At 46.7% G+C, this 17,010-nt stretch overlaps 1 protein-coding gene across 12 annotated transcripts in view; it reads left to right on the top strand.

Moving 5' to 3' along the window:
• The window catches only part of Nedd4l (NEDD4 like E3 ubiquitin protein ligase), a 315,839-nt gene that overhangs the window by 292,685 nt on the left and 6,144 nt on the right, over positions 1–17,010 (top strand). For all 12 annotated transcript variants that reach the window (XM_075968476.1, XM_075968470.1, XM_075968469.1 and 9 more), the window contains 9 exons: positions 1,012–1,133; positions 3,902–3,972; positions 6,399–6,494; positions 7,704–7,777; positions 10,928–10,988; positions 12,620–12,679; positions 13,987–14,094; positions 15,465–15,561; positions 16,139–16,211. In XM_075968476.1, the coding sequence (XP_075824591.1) occupies positions 1,012–1,133; positions 3,902–3,972; positions 6,399–6,494; positions 7,704–7,777; positions 10,928–10,988; positions 12,620–12,679; positions 13,987–14,094; positions 15,465–15,561; positions 16,139–16,211 (762 nt within the window). The remainder of the gene's footprint in view (positions 1–1,011; positions 1,134–3,901; positions 3,973–6,398; positions 6,495–7,703; positions 7,778–10,927; positions 10,989–12,619; positions 12,680–13,986; positions 14,095–15,464; positions 15,562–16,138; positions 16,212–17,010) is intronic.

The raw sequence follows: 17,010 nt of genomic DNA, 5'->3' as shown, positions 1-17,010 counted from the left end.
AAGGAAGGAAGGAAAGAAGGAAGGAAGGAAGGAAGGAAGGAAGGAAGGAAGGAAGGAAGGAAGGAAGGAAGGAAGCAGCTAGGCGCCAAGGTCCTTACCTTTCCCTACGTCTCCAAGTAACTCCTAGAAAAATCAATCTGCACACTGCCTTCCTGAAAGCTCCTTGTTCTCATGATTGTGAGTCCAAAGGGGAACATGTGTCCTGGGGTTTGCATTATTAAGACTGCCATGTTCTTCTCCCAGTGATCCTTAGATCGCTTACCCAAGAGTCTGACCTGTAGGGAATATCCCCAAATCAAAAAGCCTCTCAGAGGAATTAGCCTTCTTTGATCACAGAAACCATCTACAGACCTTGTAGATGCACATCCTATTACACTGTGAGCGTTCTCATCTTCTCGGGATGTCTGGTTGACCCATTTGAAACTGACATGTGTGTGTGTGTGTGTGTGTGTGTGTGTGTGTGTGTGTGTTCGTATGTATTATTGCACATGTATGCATGTGTATATGTGTGTATGGCTGCTAAAGGGCAGCCTCAGGTATCCTCACCTTGTTTTTTAAGACAGACTCTCACTGGCCTAGAACTTGCCAATCTGCTAGGCAGCCAGAAAGCCCCCAGGGATCCATCTGTTTCAGCCTCCTAAACCCTGGGATTATAAGCATGAGTCACCACACACAGCTTTTTTAAATGTGTGTTCTGGGGATCAAACTGAAGCCTGCATATGCCCTGGGCCCCTGAAGTTGGCATCTCCATAGATAAAAATTAGGCAACTGTCCACAGTTTCTGCACTTTATTAACCCAGAACTGTCACTACAGAAAGGGGTGTGTGACTGGTGGGTTGTATCTCCCAGCTCATACCAGTTGCCACCAAGTCCTAAAGGTTTGCAATTGCACTGTAAAATGGAGCAACAGGTGACAAAGGCAAGATCAGCTTCTTGGATTTCTTTTCTTTTCTTTCTTTCTTTTTTTTTTTCTTTAAGTGTGATTGGACTTTTCTCTTTTCCTCCCCAAAGGGACAACTACACACTTCAGATCAATCCCAACTCAGGCCTCTGTAATGAAGATCATCTGTCCTATTTCACTTTCATTGGAAGAGTTGCTGGCTTGGCAGTGTTTCATGGAAAACTCTTAGACGGTGAGTTACTCCAAAGGCTTGTAGTAATAAAAGTAAGGCAATGCCGCTTATGCTTCTGCAATCCCAATGTCTTAGCCTACATGTAGACGGTCAGTAAGAGCTTCTCTGGCCCTCTGTAGCTGATTCTTTTCTTACTGGAGATTGAGCCCAGGACCTTGCCCATCCCTCAGAGCCCTAGCCTACAGTGTGTGGGCTTTCCAGCTTTCCCCTAACCATGGTCTTTTGGTACAGTTTCGTGCACTGAAGACAGGGCTCTGTATATACTTACTCTCCGTAAACTGAAGCACAGATCAATCATCCCATGTGTTTTTCAGGACACCTTTCCTCTAGTGAGAGCTAGATTCAGTGACAGATGGAAAATTTAATTGAAATGTTAAATAGATGATCTAATCCATCAGTAGCCTGCCCTTGCTCCATTTGTCCCCAAATTGGTTTTTAATGATCTCAAAGTGATGTTATCACTCGACTAAGGCCTTAACCCTGGAATGTCCTCTGAAGTAGATGGAGCAAATTAACTGTGTCCTTCTGGAGAGGAAATATACAGGAACTCCAGGGTATGAGAAGTTAGGGCTCAAAGCCCCTCCCACCTGGATATACCAAAATCTGTCATACAGGTCTCATATGGACTTAGTGGTCTCAAAATATTACCTTACATGAGGGAGCACTACAGGAATCATCAGTGAGCAAAAAATCATGAGAAATTTGAGACGTGAGGTAGAGTAGTTGAAGACAACATTCCTGTGACGGTAGAGAGGGCCATTTGCAAGGGAATTTGGCTAGATGCCTTTTTGAAGCTTGAGCTACTCCAGTAAATAATTGATGAACCCTCCAAACTTGTCTTTTAATATATTTGTACTACTAATGGCTAGCTAATTATCAGTATTTTATTTTGCAAGGGGGAAGGGACACTGTATGCATAAGGTGCATACAACTGTTTGACTCACTGCTCAAGAGTGTACAGCTGATACTTGTTTGTGTGTATACAGTAAGCTCTTCTTTCTGGTTCTGTCCATGCATTTGTATGTATACAGTAAGCACTTCTTTCTGACTCTGTCCATGCATGTGTATACAGTAAGCTCTTCTTTCTGACTCTGTCCATGCATGTATGTATATAGTAAGCTCTTCTTTCTGGTTCTGTCCATGCGTGTATGTATACAGTAAGCACTTCTTTCTGGTTCTGTCCATGTGTGTATGTATACAGTAAGCACTTCCTTATGACTCTTCCCGTGTGTGTATGCAGCTTATTTTTTACTCCAGGTCCCTCCTTTGCTTCTGTCAGTCCGTTCATCCTCTCTACCTTCTGAGAACGTCTGCTCATTCATCTTCCACCAAGCAAGAAGACATTGTTGATTAGTGTGGGGGAATAGAGATAAGTGTAAAACATAGTCCTGACTCCAATGACCTCATAGTTAAGGGAGAAACAGACAATAAAGAAAGATGAATAGCAGAGGTGGCTTCCCTGCTGCAGACTGACAGGAAGCAGCAGAGAAGCCCTCTGCCTTGTTGCTGAGTGTCCTGAAAGCATTAGAAGCCACATTCGTTTCAGAGGAACCTGGGCTGGCCAGTACTCAGCCCTGAAGAAGGAAAAATGCAGAGAGCTAAGGGTGGATGGGGACCTGAGGTGACTGAGCTGGTTCCCACAGAGCGGTCACGCATATGTCAGGAATCCACGGGTCTTAGTCCCTCAGCACACGAATGCCTGTTGGCACAGCACACTCAGCCCATCCACCTCTGTGGTCAGCGTCATGCTTTTGCCTCACTAGACATTAAAGTGTGTCTCTGTGGCCCAGGGACTACACTAAGCCAAAACAAAGCTGCCTGTGCTGCAGGGCCCTGCAACCCCATATCTGGAGGCAAAGGTGCAGCCTTCTTGTGGATGGGCTAGGAAGACAGCTACCTGATCGGGGAGTCTTCTCTGTCATGGCCTTCCTGTGGCCTTGGCAGCCCTCACAGACTATTGCTCAACCCACACAGGGGCCTCTGTCACCCAGCAGTATCTAGGAGCTGACACTGACATGCAGGTAGAGCTTGCCTGTCCTCGTTGACTCAACACTATCCTGGGAGAGGCCACCTTTCTGGTCCGGCCTGGGACACCGTACTCAATACTACCATAACAAGTAGTATTGCTGACACCAGCCTTGGTGGCATCACACACCACCTGGAAGCCATTCTCGTCTGCTGCTAAACCACCTCCAAGTACAGATACTCCACTCCACTCCTTCCTAGGCCCTCTGTCCCAGTTCATTCCTGTTGCCATGATAACATATCCTTACGAAAATCAACGTGGGGGAAGAGAAGTTGATAGTTTATAGATCCAAGTTACAGCCCATCATTTTGGAGAAGACAAGACGGGAACTCAAACAGCTGGTCACATCACATGCACAGTTAAGAGCAAAGAGAGAATGAGAGCATCTTTCTCTTAGTGTGATCAGGACCCCTTCCTAGGAATGGCGCCTCCTGCAATGGGCTAGATCTTCCTACAATGTTCAACAGTTGAGACAGTCACTTACAGATGTGCCCACAGGCTAAACTGATCTAAGTAATTCTTCACTGATACCATCTTCTTGGGTGATTCTGGATTGCCTCAGGTTAACAGTTAAAACGAACCAGTGTCCCCTCCCCACTTGCTCATGGGTTACTCTAAAAGATCCTTGATCATTCGGTCATGACGGCCATTTATATGGAAAGCAGTTTATTCTTGATTTCCTTCGCAGCTGCGTAGGCACATCAAGGGCTGGAAACTTAACCAACCTTTTGCCATATTTCAGGGTTCTTCATTCGACCATTCTACAAGATGATGTTGGGGAAACAGATAACTCTGAACGACATGGAGTCTGTGGTGAGTAAAGGCAGGTCACGGTGTAGCCGTCATAGGCCTTGCTCGCCTTCCGGATGGGCATTGGGAACCACGTTTACAGTCACACAGTCACTCTGAACCACAGGGGGGGATTGCTTGCCAAAGGTCAGTTGACCTTCCTGATTTCGATAATAAGCAACTTACGGTTGGTTTCCAATAACCTTGGCCTATAGGTGGGTACAGCAAAGTTTCAGGTCCCGCTGCTTGACCAGCTGAGAAGAGAGGAGCACATTAAACCCAAGGGACAGCTGAAACCTTGGTCTAAATGGCCTTGTTCTCCACCTAAATGTTAGAAGATTCCACCTTCTGTTTCTGCCCTCACGAAAGTGGTGGAGGCAAAGCCAAAACAGTAGTCACCTAGATGTGGTCATCTTGACACAGAAAACTACAGAATGAGAGACTGGGGCTTGCGTAGTTAAGACAGGCCCTCCAGAGAGTGGTGTCGACATGCAGTGGTGCTGACTGCTTGCCTGGCCTGATCATGCTTGGCGCTTATGCCTTACCTAGACTAACCATGTTACCTAGACTGACCATACGTGGTGCTGCTTACATAGACTAACAATGCTCTATGTTTATGCCTTAACTAGATTGACTGTGCTCAGTGCTTATGCCTTACCTGAACTGACCATTCTTGGTGCTTATACCTTACCTGAACTGACCATTCTTGGATATATTTGTTTTAAACAAAACATGCCCTTCTTTTCAGAGTACACTTACATGTCTGGCTTTCTCTGTTTACTTATGCTCTACCATCTGTGTGTGTTTGCGTGTGTGTGTGTGTGTGTGTGCGTGTGTGTGTGTTTGCCTGTGTTTACTAGGTGCATTGTTGTCCTCACGGAAGAACTACAGCTCTGTTTCCATGTGGTCACTTGAGCTAGAAAACTGTGCATCCCTCGGCCTTGTGGCACATGGGCTGTGTTTTGTGCAGAGCCGAGAATGTGACTGATGCCCGTGGCACCACCTCGTGCTTCTGCTCATCGTCGCAGGAAAAGAGGCGACTGTTGCACTCTAGACCTGTGACATGCGCAGACTGGCTGGCACCTGTAGTCTCAGTTCAGTCTCACAGCCCCCTCCAGCTTCTGCTTTAGTCAGTTTACGCTTCTGTTGTACTAGCCTGAGGAGCCTGGGAGCACAGAAGTTGCTCCCGGCCCCTTGGGGAAGGAGGTGGAGACAGAGTATCACTATGTATGTGATCTGGCTTGGCTTAGAAGACACCATCCTCCTGCCTCTACTCCAAGTTCTGGGGTTAGAGGCGTGCAATACCATCCTGTCCTACAAACAAAATCCTGCTCTTAATGCCTAAGTCTGTGGTTCCTGTTGGCCATTAGTATTTGGGGGTTTGGAGTAAATATTTTATCTTTAATTGTGCATATTGTGGGAGTCGCACATGCAGATGAATGCTGGTGCCCGTGGTCAGAGGCATCAGGTTTGCCTTGAGCTGGAGTTACAGGTGGTTGTGAGCTGCGCAGAGGTTACGTGGGAACAAACTCATATCTTCCACCAGAGCAGTACGCACTCTTAACTGCTGAGCCATCCCTACAGCCCCGGCATGACTGTTTTAAAGGTGGTGCACGTTATTTTTGGTCTCTTTTGAGCCTGTTAGCTCGTTCTCAGCGAGAGACTCTGGGCATGCGCAGAGGGGACCTGATGGTCTCACAGCTCCTATTTTCTGAAGCGCGGCTCTGATTTGGGCTTAAATTAACGATCAGAGAACACCGAGAAAACAGGAAAGCACAGAACATACCCTATGTGGTGTTTAGTTAGAGCACCATCCTGCGTGGTCTCTGATGGTCTCACTCTTAGAAGACAGATCACTGTATTCAATTCTGTGGACCTGATCCAGGTGTGGGGTAGCCACAAATGGGCTGAGTCAGGAAGAGATGTTGGAGACCACTGTGGGGCTACCAAACATGATGGGGAAGGGGTGGCCTCTGAATGGTCTCGCTACTTACTGCCCGCCCAATCAGGTGGCCTGAGCCATAGAGAACAGGAGGAAGTCACACATACTATCACTGTCCAGAGGTCTTGTGTTTTAAATGAGTGGGGAGATGAGGCTAGAGCAATGGCTCAGTGGTTCAGAGTGTATGCTGCTCTCGTGGAGGATGGATTTCTAGCGTGGCTCACAACTAACCGCCTGTAACTCCAGATCCGTCCAGAGGCTCTGACTCCCTCTCCTGGCCTCCACAGGCACCTGAGCACGGGTGCATGCACACACAGACACAAAGTAAATTGTTAAGTAAAGAAATGAGAAGTGGTTTTGGTAGAGCCCTTGCCATTGTGGTGAGTAGTGTCACCCTTGGGCCAGATGCATGGAATTACATGAGAATGGGTTGGGTTCATCAGTAAGAGTGGAACAGGTTTGTGTTCTGAAAACATATGCTCACTTTTCCTCTCTGTCATTCCTATAGGACAGCGAGTATTACAACTCCCTGAAATGGATCTTAGAAAATGACCCCACGGAACTTGACCTCATGTTCTGTATAGATGAAGAGAATTTCGGGCAGGTATGTGGGTTCAGCTCCCGTGGCCCTTCCACGTGTTTCTTCTGCTGTGGGCTGCAGCGCATCATGGCTAGACTGCTAAACAGCCGCACTGACTTTCGCCTTATTATTAGTGGGAACATGTCTGATCTGGAAGAGCCTTCGTCTGCCTTCCACTCTGCTTCCTCAGTGCCCAGCTGCCTGTGCGCCTGCGCTGTTTGGGGCTGCCATACAGTGCAGTGGTGTTTGAAGGGTGGAGGAAATACAAATAGGAGAGAGGCAGAAGTATGGGGCCATCCAGGAAATACATCCACATAATACAGCTGCAGCATGCTGGGGACACGCCTTCAGCTGAGAAATTCAAAGAAGTAGCAATGGCAACAATCTTGTGGATCCCACAATATACATCTTTTAGATGTATATTTTTGCCCTTTTGGTAGTTGCGTAGTCTATTTTGATGTTTACTTTATAAACTGACAATCCTGGTGTATATATGACAACCCTGGAATATACACACATACTGTACACATCATACACATAACTTCTAAAAGAGAAACTGTTGCCAAAAGGAGAAAACAGATATAGATCCCAGAGCTTTCCTCTGTCCACCTATAAAAAGCAATATATAAACTCTGCCTGGCTTTTTAAGCGAGTGTGTGTCCTTCCTTCCTTCTTTCCTTTCTTCCTCCCTACCTACCCACCTACTTGGTTTTTGTTGGTGATGATGTTTGATTAGTTGAGTTTTGTTTTGTTTTTCAAGTCCGTGTGTTTTGCCTCTTGCAAGAAGTTCCATTTTGTGTTCTTCATGCAGCATGATTTCTGGTGGCGGGCGGAATGCTGGAGCTCCCCTCTATGGGCTTGATGGTTGATTGGCGTTTGTGAGCCTGATGCATGTTCTCCAGCATCTGTTTTCTTCTCCTCGGACATAGTTCATTTCTTGATAAATGAATAGCGTGTGAAAATGTCACTCTCTGTTGTTGCTAATGTATAAAGAATAATTAAACCCATAAATATCCATGAGCTCATTTTTCTTTAATGATAACATCTTTACATACGTATCATCTTGGAACCGTTTAAAAGGTTCATTTGACACCCTCCTATACAGAGAGCCCATTACTGGGAAATAGTTTTAAACAAACTTTGCCTCTCTTCCTTTTTATAGTATGATGTTACTCAATAATATGTTAAATAACTTAATGTCTTTGATGGTTGCTTTTTCCTTTGTAATCACAGACCTATCAAGTGGATCTGAAGCCCAATGGGTCAGAAATAATGGTGACGAATGAAAACAAAAGAGAATATATTGAGTACGTATGCACGTATTTATTACAATTATCTTTGTGTACGTGTGTGTGTGTGTGTGTGTGTGTGTGTGCGTGCGCGTGCGTGTGTGTGCGCGGGCTTGGGGTGTGAGGTCAGTGTCATATCTTCCTCAAATGGGGTCAGTCAGTGAACCTGGAGCTCATTGGTTCAGCTGGGCAGCCTTGCCTCTGTGCTCCATGGGCATGCTGTCTCCGCCTCCCTGCAGAAGGACACACCACTATGCCTGGCTTTGTTTGTTTTACATGGGTGCTTGGGACCAGAAGTCGGGTCCTAAAGTTTGCACAGGAAGCATTTAAACAACTGAGCCATCTTCCCAGCCCCTGTAACGTTTACTTTTAAGAAATCAAATGGTTTATTTGGTTGTTGTCCTTTCCCTGAACTGCTCATGCATACTACAAATAGGAACTTGTCAGTTTTTGTTTTGTTTTTGTTTTTGAGACGGTGTCTCTCTGTTGTGATGTGTGACTATCCTGGAATTTGCTCTATTGGCAAGGCTGGCCTTGAATTCACAGAGATCCACCTGCCTCTGTCTCCCCAAGTATTGGGATTAAAAGCAGGAATCACCATGCCTGGCTTCTCAGTTTAAATAATAGCAATTTCCTTTTTGCTTGGCCTATGAGGCAGTTGAATGCGGGAGGGATGTTTACGTTCTCTTGCAGTTTCAGTGAACTACCTATAGAGAGGGGTGCTGTGGAAAGAGAGGGTGCACATTAAAGTGGCAAGTGCTCTTTGAGGATGGATGGCTCATCGGAAATTCAAATTCGCAGCCATGGGGATGTTAGACTCTGATGGGGAAGAATTGGGGATTGCCAAAAAAAAAAAAAAAAAAAAAAAACCTCCTTCTCCTGACTTGTCCATACTGGAAGTTGAGAGAAATATTGCAAACGTGCATTGTTCTTATAGTTGCTATCTGACAACCCAATCTCAGCCTCATTTTGTGGAACAGATCATTGAGTCCTTCTGGAAGTTTAGCCTCTGGGTAGCACTAGACATCCCTAGCAGACAGGAGGAACTCTCGGTAGAGCGCACTACGTCTTCCTCTTCAGTGTAGCAACATGAATCACACACGATTCTGCGCTCTTTTGCAAGATGAGCTCTAGCCTAGGCTTGGGCCCAAGTGAGGGAAATGCAGGTGTTTGGTTCACAGATCCTGGTTTCTATATGTCCGTGAGTCTGGCCCACGCTGAGTCATTGGCTGTCTGAGCTCCCTTCCAACAAGCTGGACGTCCTCCTCTTGCCTCATTTCAAGTAGGCCAGTGGGCTTGGATCCAGAGGACGGACTGGGATCTTTTATTTTAGTGTGATGTAAAGAAAACCTGCTGTCTAAACAGGAGGCAAGGGAGAGCCTCGCAGGCTTTACCTGGAAGACATTGATGAAGCCTCTAGCACATGTAGGGAAGTTTTTTGTTGGTTTGGTTTGGGTTCTGTCACTTTCAGACAAAAGTGCGTGGCACTTAATAAATAAGCCAAAAGTAAGCTACTGTGGTGTGTGCCCATGAACAATAATTGGTAGGCTTGTTCTACCATGGCCAGCTTTATCAGATGCCCCCCTGGGAGACCCTCTTTGTAAAGTCCTGACGTTAAGTGGTTTTTTTTTAAAAAAAATTCTATCCCGGGTTGGCTGAGGCCTAAGGCTGTAGACATAGGTCATGTGGACCAGGGTCAGGCAGGGTCTCAGCTACAGAGGATTGAAATCTCCCACTGCTCACTGGCCCCTGTGGTGCCCTTGGCACTGGAAGAATGATGCTGGGCAGTGGGTCGCAGCCTAGCCCTGTGGTACCCACACAGCTGAGTGCTGTGTGCACTGCAGGATGCTGCGCTCAGACTGTTGTCATGGTGCCACCTGGAAGATGAGTTCAGAGTCCACATTGCTCACACTGAACACCGTCTCAGGGACAGTTTCAGTGACTCACAGATCCAACCATGCATCTCTAAACTTAGTATTAAAAGTATTAGTGTGAGCCATATAGCACACACCTTTAATCTCAGCACTGGGGAGGCAGACCCTGCCTCAAAAAAATATTTTTAGGTATTATTGTACAATATATGGTATTATAAACTATTCTTAACACATGTTTATACTTAAACATACATGTGAATGGGTGGATATGTCTAATCATATCCTATGACTTTATTAGCAGATGTTTAATGTTTTAATTAATTTTTATGTGTATGAGTGTTTTGAATGTATGTCTGTGTACCATAATGTGTGGGTGGTGTCCTTGGAGAGAAGAGGAGGTTGTCAGATCCCCTGGGATTAAATTTATAGTTACCCACATGTGAACTGCCATGTGGGTGCTGGAAATCAAACCCAGGTCTCCAGAAGAGCAGCCGGTGCTCTTAAGTGCTGAGCCATCTCTCCAGCCCACCTTTTCGTCCTTCTTTGTCAAGTCACATTTGTGGAGCACTTGGATCCACCAGAGCTTGACGCAGTCTGGTAGACCAGTTATGCTCTTGACATCCTCAGAGAGAGCATACATTTCTCACAAATGTTCCAGTGGCTCTTAAAGGAATGCAGGGATTCTCAGCAGATGTTCCAAAGCAAGCGCCACTCCACTTTCCCCTCTATTCAGGATTCTCTGTTTACCCCGCCTAAGGAGCAGCAGGCCCAAGTATAAAGAAAGCAGTGACTGTAGGGTGGCAGAGGTGTTGGAGGAGGCTGCTTGGCCCGTTAGCTCTAGCTTCTTATTGCCTAACTCTTACATCTTAATTTAACCCATCTCCATTAATCTGTGCATCACCATGGGTCATGGCCTACCAGCAAAGTTTCAGCATGTCTGTCTCCAGCAACAGCTCCGTGGCTTCTTCCTGACTCTGCCTCCTTTCGGTGCCTATGCTTGGTCTCCTGAAAGAGCCAAAGATCACACTGGCAGTGTGACCCAGAAATCTGGCATTTTAAAATGGCTGTGGCTTTCTTCCTGCTACTGCTGAGTCAGGAAAACCTCTCTTAAAGGAGCTGCGGCATGCCACCTGCAAGCAAAGCCCATTTGGGAAAAAAAAATGCGGCTAAACTTTGTTTTTTAGTGTCTAGAATTCCTCTGCAAGCCCTCTCAGGTTTTAAGAGGATTTTAGTCAACCACGTTGGTGCCAGTTTGTTGCAGAGAGGGCTAAGTATGTTCCTCTTTTCCTTGCAGCTTAGTCATCCAGTGGAGATTCGTGAACAGGGTCCAAAAGCAAATGAATGCCTTCTTGGAGGTAAGCACGGCTACTGGGGTCAGGGTGGGGACAGAGTGCAGAAGGCCAACGCAGGTGACTCACCCTGCTGGCCGTTCCCCAAGGTGGGAATCTTCCATGATGCTCTGGCCTCTTTTTTTAAAGTTTTCTTGCTTTGCCTTTCTCCCTTTTTAATGTTCTGAGTGCATTGTTGCTTGCTTGTTTGAGACAATGTCTCTATGGCACATACTGTCCTGGAGCTGATGGCAATCCTGCCTCAACCTCCTCGCTGCTAGGATTATACCGCCTGGCTTCCACCTATACTCGTTTGTTGGTTTGGAATTTATTTATTTGTATGTGTGCACACACGTGAGGATGAGTTGGTTGTCTCTGTCTACCTTGAAGTTCTAGCAGTACTCAGAGGAGCTGCCTGCTGCAGTTCTTCTGAAAATAGTCTCCTCTCCTTCAGGCCTTTCCCAACCCAGGCGCGCTGACTTTCCCTGCAGAGCCCCCTACCCTTTGTGACACTAAACTTACCAGATTCTCTCTGGAGTTTTTACATTGCATCCAAATACCAGCTTTGTCCCTGTGATGGAATGAAGTCACTACCTCTTCTATGAGTAGTCTACTACAGGGTACTTTCCCCAACCCCTTCAGGTAGTGGGGTTTTGTTTTTGTGTTTGTATTTTTGCCATAAAAAGTGGTTCGTGTTAGCAAAAGTGAAATTTCTTTTTAATAATATTAGTTATTTAAAAACAACAAGAAGGGCAAGTAGGATGACTCAGCAAGTAAAGGCGTTTGTGGCCTTGAAATCTGGCCCCCTGAGTTCAAACCCCCAGTGCACACATGCATGCACACACAATAGATAGGTCAATTTTGAGGGGAAAAACCCAAACCCCATGGTGGTCGTTTCTAGGGCCCACTCTCATGGAGCAATCCTCTCAGTGGCCTGCACATCGTGAAGACAGTCCTCCCCTGAGCAGGAAGTGCACATGTGCCAGGGCCTGGGGGATGTAAGATACGAGGGTGAATTGGCTATGGCACTGTCTGCACTGTAAGGGAAGTCCTGGGAAACAGATTCCCAGCCCTGCCCGGCGTTCAGGACCCACAGCATCTAGAATCTCTTCCTGGGTCACCCCCTAATTAATGACAGCCCAGGACAGAGCCTGGCTTGCTATTCTGTCAGTTCTCCGTGCCAGCTCATGCTGCTTGCCTCTCTCCTCCACCCATGCCTTCGGCTATTTTTAAATGTGTCTCTTGCACGGTTATGGTCTATGCATTTTAGGGCACACTGACTCACAAATGTGTGTCATAACTTGCTTTTGCAATCCACCTGCCTCCAGTATCGCTAGTATCACAGGGTTTCAAAAAGTGTGCAAGCACGGGAAGGCTCTAGACTGCATTTCAGGCTCCTGTGCAAGCACAGGAAGCCTCTAGACCGTGTATGTTTCAGACTCCTGTGCAAGCATGGGAAGCCTCTAGACCGTGTATGTTTCAGACTCCTGTGCATGTGCTTTTATTGGGATTGTGGTCACCGGACAGTATCACTGCTGCGTGAGCCAGCAGTAAAGAGTGACCCTTCTCTGGCTAACCACAAGCTTATTCCACCCATGAAAATGTCCTTTTTCAGAGGAAAAAAAAATGCTTACGATGTTTTTATCTTTTCCTTTCAGGGATTTACAGAACTTCTTCCAATCGATTTGATTAAAATTTTTGATGAAAATGAGCTGGAGGTTTGTGTTATCAATATAATATTTTATATAAAGTAGATGATCTTAAGTAGCTCCTTATTTCACAAATGATGGTTTTGTATTCTCTGACACATGGCATATTGAATGCTCTGTTATGAGGTCAGTCTTCTAATCGGGGAAGGCTAGCAATCGTAGCAGCCAAATAGATTTATTGCCTGTGACGGGGCAGTTTCTCGTGGCGCTGGATACACAGCCCAGTGCAAAGAAGAGTGCGATCTCACTGGAGGAGCCTGGCTCCCTGCAGCCCTCTAGGACAGTGATCTACTTGCATAACCAGGCCCACCCAGTGCCCTTTGTTGCCTCCCAGTCTTCACCTTGTTAGGTGGGTGAAGGACTTGGTCACACTAGAGCTGTATACCTTCTCCGCAGTCTGTAAAGGAGACGTGACCTTGTACTTGAAGTGGCTTGTGTTGGGCCATCGGGAGGCCACCAGGTAGTGGCAGGAAGTGTCTGATTGTCCATCAGCTTCTCAGCTTTGGTGTAGATGAGGGAGAGAACAACTTGAAAACTGAATTCACAACTCACCTTGGGTTGTGTCGAGGCCCAGAAGGACAGAGGCTGTATCTGTCCACAGTGGTTCTCTCCAAGCCCATGTCCAGCAAAGCATGTCTCAGAGAATTTAAAGCAGAAGTCTCGAGACAAGTATCATAGAAATTCTGTATCTCAGGCACTCCAGGTCTGTAGAGGCTGGGAGACGTGAACAGCATCCAAGATGACTCAGCCAGGCTAGTCTTAGGGAGGCCTAGGAATCAGTTTTCAGGCTTTAGAAATGATTTTTCTTCCTGTTGTATTTTAGTTTTTCCTTGGGAATATCATATTCGTTGGAAACTCCTATTGTAAGAACAGACTGTAGACTAAGCACTGGCAGGGGACCACTTCCTGCCTGGGTGCCCACAGGATGCTGGAAGGATGAGGTCATTTGTTGTCACCTGAATTGACCCATCTGGGGGAGATGAGTTCTTGCTGTCATGGGGACCAATTCAGATATCTGTACAAGTAGCAGCCAGACCCTGAACATCTGCTAATGCAGTACAGGAACTCTACAGCACTGTGCCTAAAGCATGCAGGCTGGAAAAATGACCCGTGTGTTTCAGTATAAAATATCATGGCCTTGCATGCAAGATGCAAGTCAGTTGAGATCTCTCTCTCTCTCTCTCTCTCTCTCTCTCTCTCTCTCTCTCTCTTTGACTCTCTTGAATTGCTGGCTTACCTGCTTGTCCAGTGACAAACGCCAGCACAGAGAAGAAAGAGTTCTCCACTCACTTACATCTGGTAAATCTCCTTCCTAGTTGCTGATGTGCGGCCTGGGTGACGTTGACGTGAATGACTGGAGACAGCATTCTATTTACAAGAATGGCTACTGCCCCAATCATCCTGTCATCCAGTGGTTCTGGAAGGTAAGTAACTACAGCTCTCTCGGCCCCACCTCTGCTTCGGGCTTCTTCTCCAAATTAGGGCCTCTTGGGGGAAATCAGAACGGGAGCATCTTTGGGAGTAGTCATGCCTTCAAGCTGGCTCATCATGTGTAGAAATCATTTTCTCAATTTTTTTTTTTTTGGTTTTTCAAGACAGTCTTACTCTGTGCACCTCTGGCTGTCCTAGAAATTGCTCTGTGAACCAGGCTGGCCTTTGACTTGCAGAGATTGATCTGCCTGCCTCTGCTTCCCAAGTGCTGGGATTAAAGGCATGCACCACCACCACTTGGCTTCAACATTTTTTTTATTCCAGTAACTATTTTGATTGTTATATCTTACAACCCAAGATGCAAGTTAAATCTGATTTACTGTCTTGAGGGCCAATGTTTGTGTTCTGTTGGGCTTGGGAAAGGCTTGGCAAAGACAGTAAACTAAACATAAAAAAAATTAAAAGATTATTCATAAACAAAAAAAAAAGGAATCAGCCCTGCATGGTGGGATATATCTACACTCCCAGGTCTCACTGGTAAACCTATTATTGGGAAGGCTGAGACAGGAGAATTGGAAGCATGAAGCTGGCCTGGGGTGTGCAGCCTGTTCTGGGATAGCCTGAACTGTAGTCCTGGCTGCCTCAGAACAGATTCACCTGCCTCTGCCTCCAAAGTGCTGGAATTAAAGATGTATACCACTAAAACTGGCAGATGCTGACTTTTTTTTTAAACGAGAAGAAATCAACCAACGAGTTTTAACTTCTGAATCTGTTATTAATATTTCAAGTACCAGTAAAATACAGAGAACATCAGGATTTTCAAAGTCTAGAAGTTGGCTTTGATTTTGGATTATATTATAGAAGATCAAATCACATGTCCAGGAAGGCTGGTTTGGTTTCTGCAGCAGTTAGGATCTGGGAGGCACACAGACTGGTTCTGAGGCCCATTTTTGCCTTGGGTTTCCTTCCGTTTATCAGGTGTCATTTGGGAACTTTCTGTGGCCACATCACCTGGCTTCCCCTTGTTTTAGACACTTCTGGAACACTGCCTGGTTAGAAATGGCTTCAAGGAGACACCTGAGCTTGAGGCCATCAAAGAGTTTTCTTTATATACCATTTATTTTGGCAGAAGAACAAAAGAGACCCCGCGGTGCTCTAAGATTAGAGAGGCTGGGTTGTAGCAACCATCAAAAGGGAGGCAGCGGTGCCGTTTTGCAGAGTCAGCAGTAGAGGTGGTTCCGCGGCAGTGTAAATGAGAATTTAGTCATCTGCCTGCGTCACGGCAGTGCATGGTGCACAGTGACATCATGACAGTGTGTGCTGTGTGCCGCATGGTGACGTCATGACCTTCTGCTTCTGGCAGGCTGTGCTCCTGATGGATGCTGAGAAGCGGATCCGGCTACTACAGTTTGTCACAGGCACCTCCCGAGTACCCATGAATGGATTTGCCGAACTTTATGGTGAGTGTGGCGTGTCCCAGACTCCTCTGTCCTCCTGTGAGGACCCACACAGGCAGTATCCTGCCACCTTGGCCCCTTTCCAGACCACTATAACTGTGTCAGTAACATAGAGACCCATGGAGATGCAGGACAAAGGGGTGAGGCAGTGTTTGTACAGAGAGCCTGAAGGTGTCTCTTTTCTTCATTTCTCTTTTTCTTTTTTTGTCCATAGTTCAAGTTTTTTGTTCAGCTTTTAAAACCAGATTTTCAGAATCACCCACATGATCGAAACTGGCCTGATGAAGGACCCCGCCCTCAGTCGAGAGGCCTCTTTCTATTCTGTCCATCAAGGCTCATGGTGCATTACTTCCCCCTGAAGTAGAGGCCACAGCTCCTGCGCCTGTGCCAATACTGCCACCCCTGGTCCAGTTCTGGGCTGCAGAGGAGATAGGCCAAGCACTGAGCAGTACAGACCTGGGGAGTGAGGCCCCACCCTGATGCTCATCCCTCCCCTTTCCACTAAGGACCTCCCCCACTCCCAGAACTTGGTTCTCCTACTGCAAGCCCTGTTGATGTGTCTTGTTCTTCGTTTGCCCAGGTTCCAATGGTCCTCAGCTGTTTACAATAGAGCAATGGGGAAGTCCTGAAAAACTACCCAGAGCTCACACATGGTAAGCAACACCTTCTCCTTGGGGCCCGGAGGGAGAGCTCAGTGGCGAAGGGCACTTGTTGCTCTTTGCGGAGGACTCGGGTTTGATTCCCAGTCCCGACATGGTGGCTCACAGCCGTCTGTAACTCCAGTTCCAGGAGACTGGATTTTCATAGGAACTAGGCACACACATGGCACACATCCGTGGAGGCAAAACACTCAGGCGCATAAACAAAGGAATCTAAGCCTGACGGCCTCAGTTGGATCACTGGGACCCTCATGGAGAAAAATCAACTCCAGAGGATCGTCTTCTTACCTCCACATGCATGTTAGAGTATACACACATGCACACGATAAATGTTTAAAAAAATAAAACTAAGGACAAGATTTCCCCCATAGCAGCCCCAATTTCAAAAGCCTCTATTCAGTCTGCACACGAGTGAGTGACCCATGAGTGACCCATGGGCTGTGACGTCACCAGAAGGTGTTCTCTGGCTGGAGAGGGACGAAGACGCCTCGGGAATTAGCTCAGAGGAGTCACACGACACCCAGCACAGACACAGACATGGCCCAGTGAGTTTTAAAGCAACATCAGCAAGCTCCTTTCGGTCCAAACTTAGCTGGGGTCCTAGGCTTCTCCTTTGGCTGAAGTAGGGGAGTATGGTCCTGCCTTTCACAGCACAGTGAGGGTCCAAAGCCTGTGTTGGCTATCCTGAGCTGATGTGAACGCCCTCTCTCACCCACAATGCCCGTAAGAGCCTTTGTGAAGACTGGCAGTGGAGGAGCTGGCTGCTGTGGGGTAGATGCCCTTCCCTCACCGG

The sequence above is a fragment of the Microtus pennsylvanicus genome, chromosome 4 (genome assembly GCF_037038515.1).
Source record: "Microtus pennsylvanicus isolate mMicPen1 chromosome 4, mMicPen1.hap1, whole genome shotgun sequence".
Taxonomy (NCBI): Eukaryota; Metazoa; Chordata; class Mammalia; order Rodentia; family Cricetidae; genus Microtus; species Microtus pennsylvanicus.
The sequence above is the reverse complement of the archived record's forward strand: the minus strand, read 5'-3'. Positions and strand labels throughout refer to the sequence as shown.